This window comes from Sciurus carolinensis, chromosome 1, assembly GCF_902686445.1.
Source record: "Sciurus carolinensis chromosome 1, mSciCar1.2, whole genome shotgun sequence".
Taxonomy (NCBI): domain Eukaryota; kingdom Metazoa; phylum Chordata; class Mammalia; order Rodentia; family Sciuridae; genus Sciurus; species Sciurus carolinensis.
The window spans coordinates 102,454,701-102,478,154 of NC_062213.1; the positions used below are offsets into that span (position 1 = coordinate 102,454,701).

Below are 23,454 nucleotides of genomic sequence, written 5' to 3' on the forward strand. Positions count from 1 at the left end.
TTTTCATTTACCTCTGAGAATTTTTAATCTCTTCCCTGATGTCTTCTGCTATTCATGTATCATTCAATAGCATATTCTTTCATCTCCAGGTGTTGGAGTAGTTTCTGTTTTTTATTTTATCATTGATTTCCAATTTGATTCCATTATGATCTGATAGAATACAAGGCAGTATCTCTAATTTTTGTATTTGCTAAGAGTAGTTTTGTGGCTTAACTTGTGGTATATTTTACAGAAGGAACCATGTGCCGCTGAGAAGAAAGTGTATTTGCTCTCTGATTAGTGGAATATTCTATATGTCTTTTGAGTCTAAATTATTGATTGTGTTATTAAGTTCTATGGTTTCTTTTTTCAATTATTGTTTGGAAGATCTGTCCAATGGTGAGGTGTGTTAAGATCACCTGGTATAATTGTGTTGCAGTCTATTTGCTTACTGGAATTGAGAAGGATTTGTTTGATGTACATGCATGTGCCCGTTTTTGGGGCATAAATATTTATGATTGTTATGTCCTGCTGATTTATGCTTCCCTTAAGCAGTATGAAATGTCTTCTTTATCCTTTCTGACTAACTTTGGCTTGAAGTTTTGTCTTTTCATGATATCCCATAATTCTTGGAGGTTCTATTCATGATTTCTTACCATCTTTTCAGATTGGTCATTTTGTAGTCAAGATAAAATATTTTCTCTTCATTGCCTGAGGTTCTGTCTTCCAAGTGATTTAGTCTGTTGGTTATGTTTCTATTGCATTTTTAATTTGGTTTATTGTTTCCTTCATTTCAAGGAATTCTGTTTGTTTTTTTTTCAGTCTCTCTATCTCTTTATTGAAATTAGGTTTTGCTTTCTGCATTTATTCTTTTAACTGTTGTGCAATCATTCATTGCCTGTATTTACTCTCTTATCTCTTTGTTTGCTTCTCGTATCCTTTTAATTATGTACATTATGAACTCCCTTTCTGACATTTCTTCTGCCATGCTGTCATTGAACTCTATTGATAAAGCATCTATGTTTGTTTTGGACACTTTCTTCCCTTGCTTTCTCATGTTGTTTGTGTATCTTCCACTCTAGCAGTGTAAATTCGAGGTTTTGCAGTTTCCCTCCTATAGTCTTATAGTGTCCCTGCAGGTTTCCAATACCTCATCTTAAAGTGGGAGCTCAATATTAGCAGCACACAATTTAAACAATATGCATCCTTAACCCAAATAGTCCATATTAAGATATTAACAATATTGTCTTCATAAACAGATATGATGAGTCTAATTATTATAACAGCAAAAACAATAGATTTACAGTAAGGACCACAATCTCTTATGGTGGACAGATAGAATGGGGAAGGGTGTAGGATATAATGTTAATGAGATAAGGAGTTAGTCTATAGAGGCACTAGGTCATAGGAATAGTGACAGGGAAATTAAAAGAAATTTGTTGTTAGCATGAGAAAAGGGAGAAAGAGTCTCTAAAGAAAGAAATAGATAAGAGAAAAATAGAGTGAGAAAAAATTAATCAAGAAAAGTAGGATAATCATAGGTATAATAGGAATAATCATAAACATACTGCTAATAGAAAATTACAATAAACTATACTGTACTGTTATACCTCCTAGTTTTAAGTAGCCTGATGCCTGAGAGGTATTGATAATGCAGTGTCATTATCAAGAAGGGAGCGATCCCACGAGGGATTGTGACTCCAGGTTGAGAATAATCCATGCTAGAGGGCAGAGGTGCCCCCACATGTTGGTAGATGATCAGCTGCAACACAGGAGCTAGACAGCAGGCAAAAGTGCAGGGCATCCCTGGAGACTGTGGATGTGGGGCCAGGTGAGAAGCTTCTTTGGTGAATAAGGAACTGAGAAGTATGTGCCAGAAAGGAGTTGGGCACCCTCTAAGCAGAAGGATTTTGTGTACTAACATGAAAATATAGAATTAAGCAGGAAGTTTGAAATCAAGGTACAGGGTTGGAACACTGAGTTGGATAATGGGAGTGGGGGTAGAACAGGGATTGGTAAGCATTTAGTCTGAGGTGGTAGATGGTAAGTCTTCATGCCTTTGGTGTCATCCTCAGACTGTCAGACTTGTCCTTTTCTGGGGATTTGCTCAATGGTTTTAAGGGGGAAACTGACAAGGTTTGATGTTATTTTGGAGAGGCATCTCTGGCAACTGTGCTCAGCATGGCTTTCACGGATGACTACCCAGGCAGGAAGGCTCTGTGGGGGAAGAGGGAAGAGGGTCTGAATCAAGACTGGGTGACAGGGAGGAAGTGACACATTCACCGTATTTCAGAGGTAGAGCGGGTAGAACTGAGTGAGAGGAAGGAGGAGGAGTAGGGGATGCCATCAGGTTTATGATTTGAGAAAGTGTTGCCAAGGGACTGATGTGACCACCTGTCCACTCTGTCCCACACTTTCCTTGGCTTGCATCCTGCATTACATTGTGTTAATGTGAAATACAGGAGGCCACCCTCTCTGGACTTTTTCCCTCTCCTCCCCTCTCTTCCCTTTCTTTAATTCCTCTTCTTCCCTTTTCTTCTTTTACATCTTTTTTTTGTCTTTTTTTTTTTTTCCTGGCAGTGGGGATTGAAACCAGGGCACATTACCACTCAGCTACATTTCCAGCACCCCCCCAATTTTTTTTTAATTTGAGACAATATCTCATAAGTTACTAGACTGGCCTTGACCTTGGACACTCTTGCCTCAGGCTCCCTAATCAGTGGGATTATACTCAAGTGTCCTTGTGTCCAGCATGACTAGCTTCTTGAAGTGTCCTCCTCTTTCCATCCTTCCTACAGGAGTGCCACCACAGTGACCTTTCTGGTAAACAAAGAGAAACCTTCACTGCCTCCCATGGCCGACTGAGTAGTGAGTGCCCAGACCTGTTCTGTGACTCTCATTGCTTTGCCACTGTTGGAAATGACATCTTTTTCTATAGAGTCAGAAGTTTAGAGGAGATGAGGCATAAAAATGGAAAGTAAATAGAAGTCCAGTGTTCTCCTGAAGGAGTATAGAAGGTATACTCTGAGGAGAAGAAAGAAGGAGTGAGTATCTCCTGAGAAGACCAAGGCGGGTGTTTCAGGCTTGTGTCCCTCATGCCTGTGCAGGTGTATCTTCCTCCTCTGCACCTGAGCTCTCTGGTTGGCCCAGACACGTCTCCTTGTTCAGGAGCAGGACTCCCTTTCCCAGATGAGCCTTTGAAGACTCTCCATCTGGATCAATTTCCCTTGTTTTTCTGCCTGTGGAATCCTCCCATCTCTCCATATCCAATCGAAATTCTTGGGCCCTTTGAGCCCTGCCCAGGAGGGATCCCTCTGTGTACTCTGCACACTTTCCTGTGTGTGCAGCAACCACCTGGTCTCACATTTTATCTCTGAAATAGACCAGAGTCAGGGACAGACATGAAAGATTGTAACCTACAGGACTGGCTCCAGTCCACATGACTTTTTCCCAGTTTATATACTTCTTTTCCATTGATAGGGAGTTTAGTTTTTAAAAAATTTATCCTATTTCAAGCATTCAGGAATGTCAAAGTAAGATAAATAGACAGTGAGATCTATCTCCAGCAATGATCAGAATCGACTGTTACCCTCAGCACCCAGTTTTTAGGAAGCATGATTTTACACTTAAATTTGTAACTCCACCCACATGTCCCCTTCCTGGAACTGGACTTTGAACTTTTCTTTTTTTTTTTTTAATGTTTAGAGTTTGTAATAGTTCAGGATCAAAATAATTAACATAAAATTTGGTGTTCTCACATTTTGAAAGTTCTTGCACAGGCCATCACCCTCTGGCCACTTCACCCTCTGGTACTCTGGTTCCCAGCATGGACCCCTTTGGCTTTTGAATCCCATCTTCACTCTGAGGTTTTCCCCAACACCATAGGATCAGCTGCTCTCTCTGTGTTCCAAATATTCAGACCACTTTAGCCAGTGGCTGAGCACCTACCTGTGCTTTCCCTTATTTCTTCACCAGAGGCTGCAGAGTCCCCATATAGTGAAGGGAAGAAAAGGACTTATGCAGGCTGCCATTGTCTCTCCTGTCTCTGCTGCCCCTGTGTGGTGCATTTCATGTAGTGCATGTAGCTTATGTCTAGGAGCTCTGACTACCTGGAATTCTGTGCCACTGTATGTAGGGACAGTGGACTTTGTTATCCAAAGTATTTGAGGCCTTATGTTCCTTCAGTCAAATTCACTGTCTGATTCATTCACACTACTTATCTTCTTTTGGAGACGATGCCTCATCCTATCCCTGTGAGACTGCCCTGGTGGGTTAAGTGATGGATTCCTATGGACTGAAACGGAGAGAGTACCCTTGTCAAGAACAGATGGACATCCTATACTTTTTGTTACTGGACTTTGAATTCCATATCCAGTCAAGGAAGGTGTGGTTGCCTCATCAGAGCTGGGAGGCACTGGCTTTTGTTCTTCAGGTATCTAAGCTGCCGGAGGGAAGGCTATATTTTCACTTTACCTATTTCTGGTAAACACTCCATTTCTCTGCTCACTGTTGATTCTTCTTTCCTTGAAGTGTTGCAAGTGTTTCCTTAGTGTTTTTTTTTTTTTTTATCTTTCTTTCACAGAGGAAAGTCTTAAGCTATATCCTTAGTGATAGCCAATCTCAATCAATCAGTGATTAGTATAATTAGTATATTCTCAGGTTTCAAAATGAAAATTTTTAATAGATTAAGTATAAAAATGTTCATTGGTTTTTACTTGTGGTTTGTGAATCAGAAAATATCCATTGAACTTTGGGTGTTCAATGAGCTTACCAAACAAGGTGACTTTTGTCATATAAAGGGGCTAAAGAAAACCAAAGTAGACAATAAAATAAGATGGGTTATTTCAAAGTTTCACTTAACATCATCTGGTCACTGGGAATTCTAGGATTTGATTAACTGAGGATTGAGATGTTCTTAATTTTGGAGCAAATTTATCATTTGCTGTTTGAATCTGGGTATTGATTAATAACAGTAAAACACAAGTATCTATAATTTTATAAAGCAACTTAGGCAATTTTAATGTTGGAAAAGATAGAGATGCCTATAGTTCAAGTTAGGCATCTCCTTTCTTGTTTGGGTATGACAGAAAGTAGAAGACATAAATCTCTGTCCTGCTCTGTGTCCAGGGAACTAGAGGGAAAGAACTTGGAAGACTCCAAGGTTTTGCTGTCAATGGCTCCTGGAGACCAACATGCACACACCTTCCCCATATGGAAAGACAATGGCCAGGGCCAGGTCAAGTGCCTGTCTTTGCTCTTCACCAGAGAAGGCAGGAAGGGGCATGGGAGACCGCCACTGTTGCTTCTCTGCTCCATGGGCACTATTTTTTCATAGTTTAGAAATATTTACAGATGAAAATAATTGAAATAAAAATTCTCTTCTGGGATCAAGTGTTGCAACACACACCTATAACTCCTGGGACTCCTGATGCTGAGGCAGGAGGATCACACATTTTGACCAGCCCCAGCAATTTATTGAGACCTCATCTGAAAATTAAAAAAAGAAACCTGCTATGGGGATAAAGTTCAGTGGCATATCATTCATTCTCTCTTCCCATAAGAGAAAAAAATTGACGTTTTGCCACTAGGTCTTGAGCAGGACATCACCCACTTGGACATTCTATGTTTGCCCTCTAGGCTGGCCTTGCCCAGTGTAAAGGTTAGTCTGGAACCTGTGATACCTAATCTCCTCCACCAATCCATGCTCAGTTGGAGTCAAGCCTCTGTATTCCCCTTATCCCTCACCCACCCTCCCTCACACTCACCCTCCTGAACCAGCTCTCAGGCTGTTACTAAGGTGGACCACTTGGTCTCCTTCCCCTGTCCCACCTACTCTCTTAAGGTTTCAAAAACACCTTACACTCAGCTCTTTTCTCTGTGCTTTTTTTGGCCTTGCACTTCTGTCAGTGGCTGAGCATGTAGCTGTGCTTTCCTTATACCCCTGCCACAGTCTGCAGCCCCAGGATTAAGTAAGAGAAAGGAGAGTGCAGGCTGGAGCTGCTTGCCATTGTCCTGTTGGCTTTTCTTCCTCCTTGTGCTCCATTACATGCAGCACATGCTGGTGTATGTGCAGGAGCTCTGACTGCCTGTAACAGGCAGTTCTGTGTCAGTGTCAAGTAGGAATGGAAGACCCTGTTGTCCCAAGCATTCTGAGGCCTTATGCTTAAGGAGTGGAGGCAACCATACAATTCAATATCCACCTCCCTTTCTCTGCTCACCCTTGTCTGCCTTTTGGAGAAAATGTCCCAGGTTTGTGAAAATGCCTCAGTTTTCTATGACAGGAATCACTGGGCTAAAAAGAATAGTGAAGGCGTTTCCCAGATCCTACATCTTACCTTTATTTCCTGTGCTACTGGACTAGAAATGTTAAAGTTGTATAGACCTCATCAGAGTGTGGTAGTGACTTACTCTTGTTCTTTGGGAAACTGAGGTGACTAACAAATATTCTGTTACATTACTCCTAACTGGCACTGCACCACATGCAAGCTGCTCTATCTGTTGCTATGGGTGTTGCAAGTGGTTCCTAAAGATTTCTTTCTCCCTTTATCCTTCAGAACATAGGAATACAATATATCTTAATGATAATCCAAATCAAATGAATTTGTGATTTGTGTTTTCCTAGGTGTCAAAATGCAAACTTGTAGCAGACTAAGTTTATGCATCTGCCTTGGGTTTTCCATGTGGTTGTAGAATCAAGTAAGGCATATTGAACTTTAGATGTTCAGTGGACATAGGACAGGAGGTGGCTTTTAGATGTGAAGTGTCTAAAGGAAACCAAATCAGAAAACAAAAATCAGATTGGATATTTCAAAGGTTCTTTCCTTGTGAATGTGAAAGCAATGTGCCCTTCTTTGTTCTGGCAAGTATACTTGGCCTGTGTGAGAATGTGGTCAGGGTCTCCTTGCTGATTTCTTGGAGGTTGGATGAAGAATTTATTTTCAACTTGTGGTGTGGAGCTTCGGCATGAGCAACTCCACTTGGGTTTGGTCTGTGGGCCCTAGTGAAGGAGTTCAGTACGTACCTGAAACTTGTAGGCTGCAGTCAGTCTCAGGATCCATTCAGGCCTTATCCTTGCTTTTTCCACTCCTGTTCCACTCTGTTTTTGAACCAGAGGTGGCCATACCTAGGGGAAGAAGGAAAATAGGAAATTGTAATTCGTAGAAATGCCCTTTCACCTGGTATGTGTTTAAACATTTATTGGTCTTTTTATTAAGCTTTATGAAGAAATGGGAGATGGCCAAGGAAAGGAAAAGCTTTAGCATCTGAAAGAGGAAATAGAATAAGGAGGCCAGAGGAAATCAACAAACTGACTATTGTGTGAAAGGGAGGCAGCCAAACCTGGGATGCTTCATTTGTCATTTTCTAGAGGGAGCCATTTGGAGGAACTCAACATATAGCTCCTGACAAAGCCAAGGTCCCCATCCCTGCCATCTGCCCATCAGTGAGCCTTTTTCCTCAGTGCTCACTTGTGTTTTTCCACTAGTGAACCAATCCACTCCACAGGTTTCTCTTTGGCTTCTTCCCAGGTGTTTAAAGGCTTATAACCCAGATCTCGCTGAGCTTTCTTGTAGGAGAAGGTAAACACATTAACATTTGTTAATGTCAGTAAATAGCGGTCAAAGGGGGGCTGATATTTGTAAATGGGACTCAGGAAGACGCTCATTGCCTCCAGCAGGAAGGCAAGCCAGTACATCAGAGAGAGAGGAAGGCTCTGCCTGGAATCAGGCTGGAAGCCCCATGTTTTGATCAGGTTGTAATTAAGATCATCATAGCTTTGGTGAGGTGTGTCATCTGAGATGTAGTAGAACTGTCCTCCAATGCTTGCAGCCTTCTCGGGGTCCCACAGGCTCCTGGAGGCCAGAATGTGTGCCCAGGCCATGTTGCCCACATAGACTGGATTGACTTCAGAATGCTTGCCTATTCTTCTCAGGTTTTCATTGTTTTTGAGGGTCTCCATCACAAGATGAGAAAGTATAGGGCTTCCTTCCCCATAGATGTACGTGGGCCTTAAAGAACAAGTCCACAAAGTGTCCCCATTTTTCAGAGTGCTCCCGTTAGCTGCCAGCACAGCCTTCTCAGCCAGCTTTTTGCTGTATGGGTATGGAGCAGTCCACATAGTTTCATGATGCTCTTCCTCGTGACCATTCTGGATGATCTCCTTATAGGAGTTAGGTGCAGCCACAGTTACTGAGCTGGTGTAGATGAAAACTGGCACACTAGCTTGGATGCAGGCCTCCAACAGGAGCTGGGTACCTGCACATGGGGAGTAAGATGTCCATGTCAGGAAATAACCCTAAGGCACCATGATCATAGAGTCACATTCATCTCTATCTGTTAGCACAATGGAGGGGTTTACTCCTGATTCAAGTGTATTTTTCTCTGTCCTAAATTCACAACTGCAATGCTAAAGCCTTGGGAAAAACTGCAGAAAGGAATCTGACATCTGTGATCTGTAATGATAAGTTTTTGCCTTTCAGGGTCATAAACTGTCTTTTCCAATATATGTATTTCCATTGTGTGTGTGTGTGTGTGTGTGTGTGTGTGTGTGTGTGTTGTGTATTTTGATTCTGGAAATGAGCATAGGGTTTCCAGTTAATATTTTGCCATGTGGATGTTACCATATTGCCATTTGTTCTTGGGATATAACTGGGGTAGAGCACTTGTTTAGCATGCTCTGGGACCTGGGTTTGGTTCCCAGAATTATCAATAAAATCAGTCAATGAGTCAGTCAGTCTTTTTCTTGCATATCATTTCATTAAAGATAAGACTTTCAAATCTAAAATCTCAGGTGCTCATACTCAAGAATGGTTGGAATTTCACATGAAATGAGCTCATGAATGGTTGTTTATAGATGACATACCCTGTTAAATAGATATTACAATGTTGCCATGTTTCACATTTGCTGAGGATTAAAAAACACCTTATAACATAGAAATTTTTTGGGTCACTGAGCAATTGGTTATTGAGTTGTAGGGAGGTGCTGGAGACCGGAATCCTATTCCTGACGGTGTGTTCTTTAAAAGCCCATTCTAAAGTCTTTCTATCATTCTCTTTGCCTAGTTATGAGCAGTAGGGGTGAAAATCATTCCCTTTACTTAATTTTTTGGAGTTCCACACTGGACTTTACTACTGAGCCTCACTGAAACCAAAAAGTAGCATGAACTTTCTGCTGGGAAGACATGTAATATTGTCATTGTGTGGAATCCCTGTAACAGAATAGACCTGCAGGTCTTGGAGATGATGCAGAGTTTCTTGTCTTGATGAAGGAATAATATCTTTTTGGATAGGTTTACTTTTTCTTTTATTTTCCCTTTTAAAGTGCTTGTGTAACTTGCTTATCTGGAGAAAGAGCCTAACTTGTTACAAAAATTAATTCATGTATTAGAGAAAATGTTAACCAGCAGGCAATGTTGACAGCATATTTGTGATTTGTGCCTCCAACACTTCCTTTTTCATTTCACATCTATTTGTTGAAACAGAAGCAGAGAGTAGACAGGAGTACCAATGAAACTTTTGTTAAGTCCTGGATTATCTTAACTTGTGGGTGGTGAGCATGTGGTTATGTAGGAAATAGTTGTGTTCTTGTAATGACTGAGGACTCAAAAGTACCTTGTGGTAGCTTTGGAAAAGGAGTGTCTGAGTCATTATATGTGGACTTGAAGCATGGAGAACAGAGAAACCAGGACTTGGATTGCACTGGTGTGGGAATGCCTGCCCTCTGAGGTTCAGCACAGCGAGCTTCCCTAAGCTAATGTGTCTAATTTGAAGTTTTAAAAGGTATTTGGTAATACCAATATATGCAAGTGTTATTTTGGGCACTTCTATAGGACCTGCTTCACAACAGTGAACTCAGTGAGCTGAAGAGGTAGGATTATGGACAATGGAAAATGATCATTGCTTAAAAATATCATGGGTTGTGGTATGCTGGGTCATTCTCTCTTAGCAGACCTTTGTGGGCCAGCTTTGCCAGTTTTCTGGAGAGGAATCCTTTCCTGAGGAGGGCTCTGGGTGTTCTCATCAGCCCTGATTGAAGACTTAGAAGCATGAAGTAGGAGGAAACTTCAAGGTCTCTTCTGGCCAGGGAAACAGGGGTGGATGGATCTCAAGAATTTGTAGTGAGAGGTTTCAAGGTCATGAAATAGAGAATGTTGCTTTCTTCTTTGATCCATGGCAAGAAACCAAGAAACAAGATAGGCAGCTCCTCGGTCAGGCGAGAAAAACGGGGGCACTTTATTGAAATTTAATACTGGACATGCAAAGCAAATCTGAGACTCAGGAAGTTGGATATATAAAATAAGGAAGAAGTCTCCAGCAGCACCAGCCAGAATGTCCCTCTGTGAGCAAAGTGGAGGGATCAGGGAATTAAAGAATCCTGCATTTTTAGGAGTCCTGAAGCATGCCTGTGTATGGAGAGTTTAGAGATCAAAGACATTGCTTAACTAAACTGAAAGGCACTCTGGAAAACATCCTTGTATGGGGAAAAAGTCACATCTCTCCTGGCTGTGTTTGGAGGATGGAGGAAAGATCTGTTTGCAGCCACAACTTTGAGGCCCACAGCAGTGGGAGCCAATTCCTGGAAAACTGAAGACTGGCCCAAAACACAGGCCTAGGAAACACACACTGCATGAGAAAAACAGTGCCTACCTGACCAGGAGAAAATCAAACATGGAGAGAAGTTTACACAAGGCACTACTGTTTGTGGAAACCCACCAGGTTTCCCCCCTCCAATCTGGCTGCTTGCAGGACAAGCTGGGAGAGATGTTCCTGGCAGGGTGGGAGAGATTGAGATTAAAGACTGAATCCAAGATCAGAAAACATGGGATTTGTAGGTGAAGTAATAGTACCCAGGGGAGATTCCCGTGGTTGCAGTCTTCCAGCATGGACCCCCAATTGCAGGGCCTTGGAGGTGTGCTGATTTAAATTGCTAAACAAATTGACATTCAGTGAAGGAGCTGGAGCATACCTAAACCTCAACACTGCCTCCAGGAGTTCTGCCTAGGGAATTAACTCTCTTACTCCAGCAACCCCCATCCTGAGGGGAAGCAGATGAACTTACAGAAGAGTGCAGAGAAGGGAAGCTGAGAATCTTTTGAACCTCAACAAAAAAAGTTCTTTAAGTTTTCATCAATGTTTTTGTTTTTTCTTCATTTAATTGTGACCTTAATGGTTAATGGACATTTATGCATAATCATATTTGTTTTCTTCTCATTTCTAGATTTTTTGAAACCAGTTATTTTTCATGGATCAGTATTTTGAGGACTAAAATATTTGGTTCTTTTATTTCAGTTTTCTTTTGAATTCTTTATTTCACTTTTAATTTAAAACTTTTTACCTCATATATATTATATAATATGTATGTATGTGTATATATATATATATATATAGAGAGAGAGAGAGAGAGAGAGAGAGAGAATATGTATGTAAACACATAGACATTTCTGTCACTTTTGTGTTTCCTGTCATTCTCTTTCTCTCTTTTCTTCTGCTAACAGCCTCCCTCTATTGTTCTCTATTTCACTCATCCTTTAATTTTTTACTCCTATTTTCTCTTTTCCACCATCATAACATCACACCCTATATCACCTCTGTTTTCTCCCTGTTCACCATTCAAAATTGTAAATGCTTTTATAAATTATTCTTTTTATTGTAGGTAATAAGTGACAATATCATTTCTGTTGATTGTGACATTCATTAATATTATAGATATCATAGGAGGAAATATTTTATTTAAAGCTGCATATTGGTTACATTGGTTATTGTTGTTATTAGTCTCCACCAAATGGTGATGTAGTGGAAACCTTCAGGGACACTACCAGTCCACAGGGTAGAATCACTATCACCTCAGATCCATAGGGTTATAAGGGTAGACACACAATCAACATGAAAATATAGGGAACAAATCACTCCAAAGAAACCAAGGTATTTCAATACAGGGTACATCAACATCTCAGTGGAAGAAATATCAGAGAAGGAGTTTAGAATGTATAATTTAATCTATCTATGAGGTAAAGTATGTTGTAAAAAATTAAATCAAAGAGAAAATATAGGAAATAAAGATAACTTCAATAAAAAGATAGAGATTCTGTAAACAAATCAAGCAGAAATCCTTGAAATGAAGGGATCAGTAACTAAAATGATTCAATGGAAAGCATTACCAGCAAAGACAACTTGGAAGATAGAGTTTCAGGCAATGAAGACAAAATATGTAATCTCAAAAATAAAGTTTGCCATGGAGAAAAGATGTTGAGAGACCATGAACAGAAGTTCAAGAAATATTCAATAATATAAAAAGGACAAATATAAGACTTATCAGAATAGAGAAAGGCTTGGAGATACAAATCAAAGGAATGTGCAATCTTTTCAATGAAATAATATCAGAAAATTTCCCAAACCTGAAGAATGAAATGGAAAATCAAATAAAGAGGCTTACAGAATCCCAAATGTACAAAATTAAAACACACCCACATGAAAGCACATTATATGAAAATGCCTAACATACAGAATAAAGATAGAAATTTAAAAAGTGCCAGAGAAAAATGACAGGTCACTTTTACTGGGAAACTGATCTGAATCTCAGCTGATTTCTCAACCCACCCTCAAAGCTAGGAGGTCTTGGAATAGTATATACAAAGCTCTGAAAGAAAATGGATATCAGCCAAGAATTCTATATCCAGCAAAATTAAGCTTCAGAATTGATGATGAAATAAAAACCTTCCATGATAAACAAATGTTTAAAGAATGTACAACTAGAAAGCAGGCAATAAGAAACATAGTCAAAACCAGCAAAGGGAGGAACTATACTAGAAGAATAGTCAATCAAAGGAGAAGCTAATTCAAAGTAAAAACCAGAAATAAATCAAAATGAAAGGATATAAAAACCATTTCAAATAATAAATGTAAATGGCCTAAACTCATCAACCAAAACACATAGACTGGTAATTTGGATTAAAACTCAAGACCCAAAAACATGCAGTCTCCAAGAGACTCACCTCATAGACAATGACATCCAGAGACTGAAAGTAAGAGTATGGGAAAAAACATATTATTCATATGGATCTCATAAACAAGCAGGGGTTTCTATCTTCATATCAGATGAAGTGGTCTTCAAGTCAAAGTTAATCAGAAGGGACAGATCATACTGTTTAAGGGAATTAAATGTATTTCATTGAAAAGATTGTGCATTCCTTTGATTTATATTTCTAAGACTTCATCTATTCTGATAAATCTTATATTTATTCTTTAGATAAAACAACCATAAATATTTATGCCCCCAACAATGGAGCATCTATGTACATGAAGCAAACCTTCTCAATTTTAAGAATCAAATAGACCACAACACAAAATTACTGGGTGACTTTAACATAAATCTCTCACTACTGGATTTTTCCTCCAAACAAAAATTAAATAAATAAATTATAGAACTAAAAACTGCAATTAATTTAGGACTGGGAATATAGCTCTGTTTGTAGAGTGCTTGCCTTGCAAGCACAAGGCCCTGTGTTCAATCCCCATCACTGCCAAAAAAAAAATTAATTTAGACTTAGCAGACATATATAGAATATTTCATCCATTAATGACTGAATACATTTTCTTCTCAGTAATATATGAATCCTTCTCTAAAATAGATCATATCTTTGGCCATAAAGCAACTATGAGTGAATACAAAAGATGGAGATAATACCTTGCTTTCTATCAGATTATAATGGAATGCAATTAGAAATCAATGATAGAATAAAAAAATAGAAGTTACTCTAATACCTGGAGACTAAAGAATACATTATTGAATGACTAATGGATAGCATAAAAAATTAGGGAAGAATAAAAAACTACTTCAAGATAAATGAGAATAGTGATATAGCAAAATATCTCTGACACTATGAAGGCAGTGCTAAGAGGAAAGTTCATTGCATTGAGCTCATTCATTAAAAGAATAGAAAAGTCAACAAATAAATAACCTAACATTACATCCCAAATCCCTAGAAAAAGAAGAGCAAACGAAAATCAAAAGTAGTAGAAGACATGAAACGGAAAGGGAGGGAATGCTTACGTATTGATTCCACAAAGTTAGTATTACCCTGATACCAAAACCAGACAAAGACACATAAAGGAAAGAAAACTTTGAACCAATGTACCTGATGAAGATAGATGCAAAAATTCTTAATAAAATACTGGAAAATCTTATACAAAACATATTAAAAAGACAGTGCACCGAGATCAACTGGGGTTCATTTCAGGGATGCAAGGTTGGTTCAAGGTATGGAAATCAATAAATATAATTTATCACATCAGTAGTCTTAAAGATAAGAAAATATGATTATATCAATAGATATAGAAAAAAAGCATTTGACAAAATATAGCATCATTTCATGTTCAAAACACTAGAAAAACTAGGGACAGTGGGAACATATCTCAACATTGTAAAAGCTGTACACATTGAACCTATGACCAACATCATTCTAAATGGAGAAAAATTGAAACCATTCCCTCTAAAAACTGGAACAAGACAAGAATGCCTTTTTTCCCCCTACTTCTATTCAATATAGTCCATGAAACTTGAGCTGGAACAATTAGAAGAAAAACATTGCAGGTATATGAATAGGAAAAGAAGAACTCAAACTATTTGTATTTGATGATGACACGATTCAGTATTTAGAAGTTCCAAACACTTCACCAATAAACTTTTAGAACTCATAAATGAATTTAGCAAAGTAGTAGGATATAAATCAACACCCATATATCAATTGCATTCCTATACAAAGTGATGAATCAACTGATAGAGACATTAGGAAAAGTATCACAATCACAATAGCCTCAAAAAATATAACATTTAGGAAACAGTCTAAAAAAATGTAAAAGACCACTGCAATGAAATCTCCAGGCACTAATGAAGGAAAATGAAGATTAAAACATGGACAAATCTCCCACGTTCTTGGAGAGGTGAATTAATACTCTCAAAATGGCCATACTACCAAAGCACTATTCAGATTTAATACAATTCCTGTTGCAATCCTAATGGTGTTCTTCATAGAAACAGCAAAGGCCTTCATGAAGTTCATTTGGAAAAATATGAGGCCTTGAATAACCACAGCAATCCTCAACAAGAAAGGTGAAGCAGAAAGCATCATAATACCAGTCCTTAGATTATATTACAGAGCTATACCAAAATGGCATGGTACTGGCACCAAAACAGACATGAAGAACAATGGAACAGAATAAAAGACTTATGTACCCATATGAATACAGCTATCCCAAACTAGACAAAGGTGACATAAACATACATTAAAGAAAAGATAATCTCTTCCACAAATGATGCTGGGAAAACTGGAGTTTCACATGTAGCAAAATGAAAGTAAGGTCCTATCTCTCATCCTGCACAAAACTCAAGTTAAGGCGGACCAAGCACCTAGGCATTAGGCTAAAGTCCCTGCACCTATTAGAAGAAAATGTAGGTTCAAATCTCCATCTTGTCAGTTTCAGAACCAAATTCCTCAACAAAACTCTTAAAGCACAAGAAGTAAAATCAAGAATCAATAAATGGGGTGGTATCTAACTAAAAGTTTCTTCACAGCAAAGGAAACCATCAAGAACATGAATAGAGAGCTTACAGAATGGGAGAAAATCTTTCCCACCTGCAGCTCAGAGAGAGCATTAATTTCCAGGATATATTAAGAACATGAACAACTTAACACCAAAAAACCCTCAAATAAGTCAATCAACAAATGGGCAAAAGAACTGAAAAGGGACTTTACAGGAGAAGAAATATGATCTGTCAACAAATATTTGAAGAAATGTTCAACATCTCTACCAATTCAAGAAATGCAAATGAAAACTCCACTGAGAGTTTATCTCACTCCAGTTAGAATGGCAATTATCAAGATTATGAGCTTGGTTGAGTTTGTCTTTGAACCAAGAATTGTTATAAATGAACAGTCATACCTCGCTATATGCTGTTTGAAGGGATGCAAGTCTGATCTCCAGATGACTGATGAAGCTTAAAATCACTGTGGCCAAAATAGTGTTCAGATCCTAACTCCAGATCTATCTGAATCCTGTTAAGTTAGGGCTTCAGATTTGATTTACAGATTGCCAATTAAGTGTATTATCTATGTGTTGGAACATGCAAATTAGAAGAAATTGTGTGGTAATTTTTGGGTGTTGAATTATGTGAGTGACCTTTGGCCAGTCACTCATTGAGTTCTCACCTACCTACAAGGGGTTTTAACTGCTCTTCCAATCATGTTGTGGTAACCAACAAACATTTCATGATTTTTATTAATATTGCAAAACATTTATGGAGACCTTCCTAGTTAAATCTATGATAGTATCCATTTAAATAGTGCAATTAAGAATACTTGGAAATATATGTAACACAAAATTGAAATGTGTCAGTATGTCAGTTTTCCACCTGAAAGATATTGTGTATCTAGTAAGTTTATACTTCTCTAAATTAATATGCTATTTAATAAGCCATATCACATTTTGAAAAATTGTATATGCTTTCTTTTTTTTTATTTACTTTTTTATTGTAAAAAAATGGGATACATGTTGTTTCTCTGTTTGTACATGGTGTAAAGGCATACCATTTGTGTAATCATAAATTTACATAGTGTAATGTTGGTTGATTCATTCTGTTATTTTTTCCCTTCCCACCACCCCTCCCACCCCTCTTTTCCCTCTATACAGTCCTTCCTTCCTCCATTCTTGCCCCCCTCCCTAACCCTAACTCTAACCCTAACACTAACCCCTCTCACCCCCCATTATGTGTCATCATCCACTTATTAGCGATATCATTCATCCTTTGGTTTTTTGAGATTGGCTTATCTCATTTAGCATGATATTCTCCAATTTCATCCATTTGCCTGCAAATACCATGAATTTATCATTCTTTATGGCTGAGTAATATTCCATTGTATATATATACCACAGTTTCTTTATCCATTCATCAATTGAAGGACATCTAGGTTGGTTCCACAATCTGGCTATTGTGAACTGAGCAGCTATGAACATTGATGTGGCTGTATCTCTGTAGTATACTGATTTTAAGTCCTTTGGGTATAGGCCAAGGAGTGGGATAGCTGGGTCAAATGGTGGTTCCATTCCAAGTTTTCTAAGGAGTCTCCACACTGCTTTACAGAGTGGCTGCACTAATTTGCAGCCCCAACAGCAATGTATGAGTGTACCTTTCTCCCCACATCCTCGCCAACACCTGTTGTTGCTTGTATTCTTGATAATCACCATTCTAATTGGGGTGAGATGGAATCTTAGGGTGGTTTTGATTTGCATTTCTCTTGTTACTAGAGATGTTGAACATTTTTCCATATGTTTGTTGATTGCTTGTAGATCTTCTTCTGTGAAGTGTCTATTCATTTCCTTAGCCCATTTGTCAATTGGATTATTTGCATTCTTGGTGGAGAGTTTTTTGAGTTCTTTATAGATTCTGGAGATTAGTGCTGTATCTGAAATATGATTGGCAAAGATTTTCTCCCACTCTGTAGGCTCTTTCTTCGCATTGCTGATAGTTTCCTTTGCTGAGAGAAAGCTTTTTAGTTTGAATCTATCCCAGTTATTGATTCTTGATTTTATTTCTTGTGCTATGGGAGTCCTGTTGAGGAAGACTGGTCCTAAGCCGACATGTTGAAGCTCTGGACCTCCTTTTTCTTCTATAAGATGCACTGTCTCTGGTCTGATTCCGAGGTTCTTAATCCATTATGAGTTTAGTTTTGTGCATGGTGAGAGATATGGGTTTAGTTTCATTCTGTTGCATATGGATTTCCAATTCTCCCAGCAGCATTTGTTGAAGAGGCTATCTTTTCTCCATTGCATATTTTTGGCCCCTTTGACCAGTATGAGAAAATTGTATTTATTTGGGTTTGTGTCTGTGTCCTCTATTCTGTACCACTGATCCACCTTTCTATTTTGGTACCAATACCATGCCGTTTTTGTTACTATTGCTTTGTAGTAGAGTTGAAGATCTGATATTGCGATACCCCCTGCTTCACTCTTTCTGCCAAGGATTGCTTTAGCTATTCTGAGTTTTTTATTCTTCCAGATGAATTTCATAATTGCTTGCTCTATTTCTGCAAGGTACATCATTGGGATTTTAATTGAAATTGCATTGAATCTGTTTAGCACTTTTGGTAGTATGGCCATTTTGACAATATTAATTCTTCCTATCCACGAACATGGGAGATCTTTCCATCTTCTAAGGTTTTCGTTAATTTTTTTCTTTAGTGTTCTGTAGTTCTCATTGTAGAGGTCTTTCACCTTTTTGTGAGATTGATTCCCAAGTATTTTATTTTTTTCGATGCTATTGTGAATGGGGTAGTTTTCCTAATTTCTCTTTCTGAAGATTAATCACTTATGTATAAAAATGCATTAGATTTATGTGCATTGATCTTGTAACCTGCTACTTTACTGAATTCACTTATGAGTTCTAAGAGTTTTCTGGTGAAATGTCGTTGTTCCTTTAAGTATATAATCATATCATCAGCAAATAGGGATAGTTTGAGTTCTTTTCCTATTCGTATTCCTTTAATTTCCTTGGTCTGTCTAATTGCTCTGGCTAGAGTTTCAAGGACGATATTGAATAGAAGTGGTGAAAGAGGGCATCCCTGCCTTGTTCCAGTTTTTAGGAGGAATGCTTTCAGTTTTTCACTATTTAGAATGATATTAGCCATGGGCTTAGCGTAGATGGCCTTTACAATGTTAAGGAATGTTCCCACTAACCCTATTTTTTGTAGTGTTTTGAGCATGAAGGGGTGCTGTATTTTATCAAATTCTTTTTCTGCATCTATTGAAATAATCATGTGGTTCTTGACTTTAAGTCTATTGATATGGCGAATTACATTTATTCATTTCCTGATTTTGAACCAACCTTGCATCCCTGGGATGAAACCACTTGATCATGGTGCACTATCTTTTTAATATGTTTTTGTATGCAATTTGCTAAAATTTTGTTGAGAATTTTTGTGTCGATGTTCATTAAGGATATTGGTCTGAAATTTTCTTTCCTCGATGTGTCTCTGTCTGGTTTAGGTATCAGGGTAATATTGGCTTCATAGAATGAGTTTGGGAGGGTTCCCTCCTCTTCTATTTCATGGAATACTTTAAAAAGTATTGGAATGAGCTCTTCTTTAAAGGTTTTGTAGAACTCAGCTGAGAACCCATCTGGTCCTGGACTTTTCTTTGTTGGTAGGTTTTTGATGACTTCTTCTATTTCATTACTTGAAATTGGTCTACTTAAATTGTGTATGTCCCCGTGTTCAGTTTAGGCAATTCATATGCCTCTAGAAACCTGTTGATGTCTTCGAAATTTTCTATTTTGTTGGAGTATAGATTTTCAAAGTAGCTTCTAATTATGTTTTGTATTTTAATAGTGTCTATTGTGATATTTCCTTGTTCCTTCCAAATTTTAGTGATTTGGGTTTTCTCTCATCTTCTCTTTGTTAGTGTGACAATTTATCAATTGGTTTATCAATTTTGTTTATTTTTTCGAAGAATCAACTATTTATTTTGTCAATTTTTTGTATTGTTTCTTTTGTTTCAATTTCGTTGATTTCAGCTCTGAGTTTAACTATTTCCTGTCTTCTACCACTTTTGGTGTTGGTCTCTTCTTCTTTTTCTAGGACTTTGAGCTGTAGTGTTAGGTCGTTTATTTGTTGAGTTTTCCTTCTTTTATTGAAGGCACTGCATGAAATAAATTTTCCTCTAAGTACTGCTTTCATAGTGTCCCAGAGATTTTGATATGATGTTTCTTTGTTCTCATTTACCTCTAAGAATTTTTTAATTTCCTTCCTAATATCTTCTGTTATCCATTCATCATATAATAGCATATTGTTCAATCTCAGGTGTTAGAGTAGTTTCTGTGTTTACTCTTTCATTTATTTCTAACTTCAATCCATTATCATCTGATAGAATACAAGGTAGTGTCTCTGTCTTTTGTAGTTGCTAACATTAACTTTGTCGCATAATATATGGTCTATTTTAGAGAAGGATCCATGTGCTGCTGAGAAGAAAGTGTATTCGCTCTTGGTTGGATGGTATATTCTATAAATGTCTGTTGAGTCTATATTATTGATTGTGTTATTGAGATCTATGGTTTCTTTGTTCAATTTTTGTTTGGAAGATCTGTCCAGTGGTGAGAGAGGCGTGTTAGAATCACCTAGTATTATTGTATTATGGTTTATTTGGTTTCTAAAATTGAGAAGGATTTGTTTAACATACATGGATGAGCCACTGTTTGGGGCATAGATGTTTATGATTGTTATATCTTGCTGATTTATGCTTCCCTTAAGCAGTATGAAATGTCCTTCTTTATCCCTTCTGACTAACTTTAGCTTGAAGTCCACATTATCTGAAATGAGGATGGATACTCCAGTTTTTTTGCTGAGTCCATGTGCATGGTATGTTTTTCCCCATCCTTTCACCTTTAGTCTATGGGTATCTCTTTCTATGAGGTGAGTCTCTTGCAGGGAACATATTGTTGGAATTTTCTTTTTAATCCAATCTGCCAGTCTATGTCTTTTGATTGATGAATTCAGGCCGTTAACATTCAGGGTTATTATTGAGATATGATTTGTATTCCTGGTCATTTGGTTCATTTTTTAAATTTTATTTATTTATTTATTTTTTTGACACAACTTGGTTCCTCCTTTATTTGACAGTTCCTTTAGTATAGCTCCTCCCTTTGCTGATTTGCTTCTTTGTTTTTTATCTCTTCCTCATGGAATATTTTGCTGAGAATGTTCTGTAATGCTGGCTTTCTTTTTGTAAATTCTTTTAGCTTTTGTTTATCATGGAATGATTTTATTTCATCGTCAAATTTGAAGGTAAGTTTTGCTGGGTATAGGATTCTTGGTTGGCATCCATTTTCTTTCAGAGCTTGAAAAATGTTGTTTCAGGCTCTTCTAGTTTTTAGGGTCTGGATTGAAAAATCTGCTGATATCCGTATTGGTTTCCCCCTGAATGTAATTTGTTTCTTTTCTCTCACAGCCTTTAAAATTCTGTCTTTATTTTGTATGTTAGGTATTTTCATTATAATGAGCCTTGGTGTGGGTCTGTTGTAATTTTGTGTATTTGGAGTCCTATAAGCCTCTTGAACTTGATTTTCCATTTCAATCTTCAGATTTGGGAAATTTTCTGATATTATTTCATTGAATAGATTGTTCATTCCTTTGGTTTGTTTCTCTAAGCCTTCCTCAATTCCAATAATTCTCAAATTTGGCCTTTTCATGATATCCCATAGTTCTTGGTGATTGTGTTCATGATTTCTTACCATCTTCTCTGTTTGTTCAACTTTGTTTTCAAGGTTAAATATTTTCTCTTCAATATCTGAGGTTCTGTCTTCCAGGTGTTCTATCCTATTGGTTATGTTGGTTATGCTTTCTGTGGAGTTCTTAATTTGGTTTATTGTTTCCTTCATTTCAAGGATTTCTGTTTGTTTTTTTTCAATATCTCTCTTTATTGAAATGATCTATTGCTTCCTGTATTTGCTCTTTTAACTGTCGATTGGTGCGATCATTCAATGCCTGCATTTGCTCTTTCATCTCATCATTCAATGCCTGAATTTGCTCTTTCATCTCATTGTTTGCTTCCCTGATCATTTTAATTATGTACATTCTGAACTCCCTTTCTGTCATTTCTTCTGCCATGCTGTCGTTGTATTTTATTGATGTAACTTCTAGATTTGTTTGGGGCATTTTCTTCCCTTGTTTTCTCATTTTATTCAGGAATCAGTGGATCATTAAGATATTGCAGATTTCCTCTATTGACTTATAATGTCCCATGAAGATTGCTAGTATATCCCCTCTTATCCTTCAGTAGCCTGCAGTCTTGGAGGAAGTGATAATGCGGTGCTCCACAAGGAAGCTGCCTCTCTAGGGTTGGTGATCCTCAGGTGGGGTATATTCCCTGATAGTGGGCAGAGGTGTCTCCACTTGTTGACCAATGGTCATCCAAAGGGGAACTAGGCTGTGGACTGAGCAAGGCTGTTTGTGCCTGTGTCTCTGGTTTTACTGTCCTTGTGGGAAAACCTCACCCGGCAGGGAAGACTCACCCGGTGGGGAGGTCTCGCTGGTCAGTTCCCCTCGTAGAGGTTCCCCTCAATCTACAACTACCCGCCTGGGCTGGGCTGTCTTCCTCTGCAACGTTCCCAGGGGCCTGGACCTACCTCCTGGGCCTGGGAGCCTCACCCTTCGCAGACGAGTCTCCTTAGGCTGCCTCTCCTCAGAGAAGCTGCCCGCAGTCCTGGAAACTTCACTCTGCCCTAGGCGTGTCTCTGTGCGACTCTTCCACCAAGAAGCCACCTAGGTCCTGGGACCCTGCTCTGCACCTAATCGCCTGGCTATGTGGCCCCCTCCTCTGAGCTGCCACCTGGAGCCCCTACGATATCTCCAGAGACCCAGAGACCCGCCACACACCTCTTCCTCCAGACAGCCGCCCGGTGTTCCGGACACAGTCACTAGGAGTCCAAGCAACTCACTTCACTTCTCCTCCTCCCGGCCAACCGCCCGTAGCCCTAGGCAGTCCTCTGAGTCCAAGTGACCTGCCCTGTTCCTCCTCCTCCTTGGGTAGCCCCCCGGGTGTTCAGTAGCAGTCGCTCCGAGACCAAGCAACCTACCGCAACTCCTCCTCCGGGCTGGCCACCGGTGTTCAGGAGCAGTCGCTTTGAGTCCAAACAACTCACCACTCGCCTCCTCCTCTGAGCAGCCACCCAGAGATCTGATGTAGTCACTCCTAGACCAAGCGACCCGCCATGTTCCTCCTCTTCCTCCGGGCAGCCTCCCGGTGTTCAGAAGCAGTCGCTCTGAGTCCCAAACGGCTCGCCACGCAGCTCCTCCTCAGGCAGCCACCCGGAGCCCCAATGGCTGCTCCGAGTCCAAGCACTGTGCTGAGCAGCCACCTCTATGATGTTCCCAGTTGTCCAAGTTCACCGCTCCACTGGGGGGAGGGGTGTCTCGCCGGGCAACTCTACTTCACAAAGTTCCCTGCGTTCCGGGCTACCGCCCCATCTGGGTCGCCTCCCCAACAGGAGAGACTCACCTGGCGGCTTTGAGTTGGTCCCAAGTCTCTCACTATCTCCTCTTTTGAATCCTGCGTCCTGGAGCAACATGAAATGCAGCCGCCATCTAGTCCACCATCTTGAAAACCCTTGTATATGCTTTCTATATGCCCCTTTAGAAACCTGGTATTTTATGTATGATTGATTTTAGAAAGATTTTAAGACTGCGGTTTGTTCATGTAATTAAGTCAAAGTATTTGTGTATGTACTGTGTTTGCAAATTTCAAAATGAAATTTCCTATACATTTATTAAACAAAGTGCTGCTTTTCTGTGTGGTTTATTAAAACTGAAAAAAAAATATAAGTAACAATAAATGTTGGCAAGGATGTGGGAGAAAAGGTACACTCATATATTACTGGTGAAATGCATATTGCTGCAGCCACTCTGGAAAGCAGCATGAAGATTCCTCAAAAAG

The 23,454-nt window shown here is 38.9% G+C and overlaps 1 protein-coding gene across 1 annotated transcript in view; it reads right to left on the reverse strand.

The window, feature by feature from the left end:
* Positions 1 to 7,441: 7,441 nt before the first annotated feature.
* The window catches only part of LOC124992819 (3 beta-hydroxysteroid dehydrogenase/Delta 5-->4-isomerase-like), a 28,951-nt gene continuing 12,938 nt past the window's right edge, over positions 7,442 to 23,454 (reverse strand). Inside the window, 1 exon segment of the mRNA XM_047564094.1 lies at positions 7,442 to 8,232. Within this exon segment, the coding sequence (XP_047420050.1) occupies positions 7,442 to 8,232 (791 nt within the window).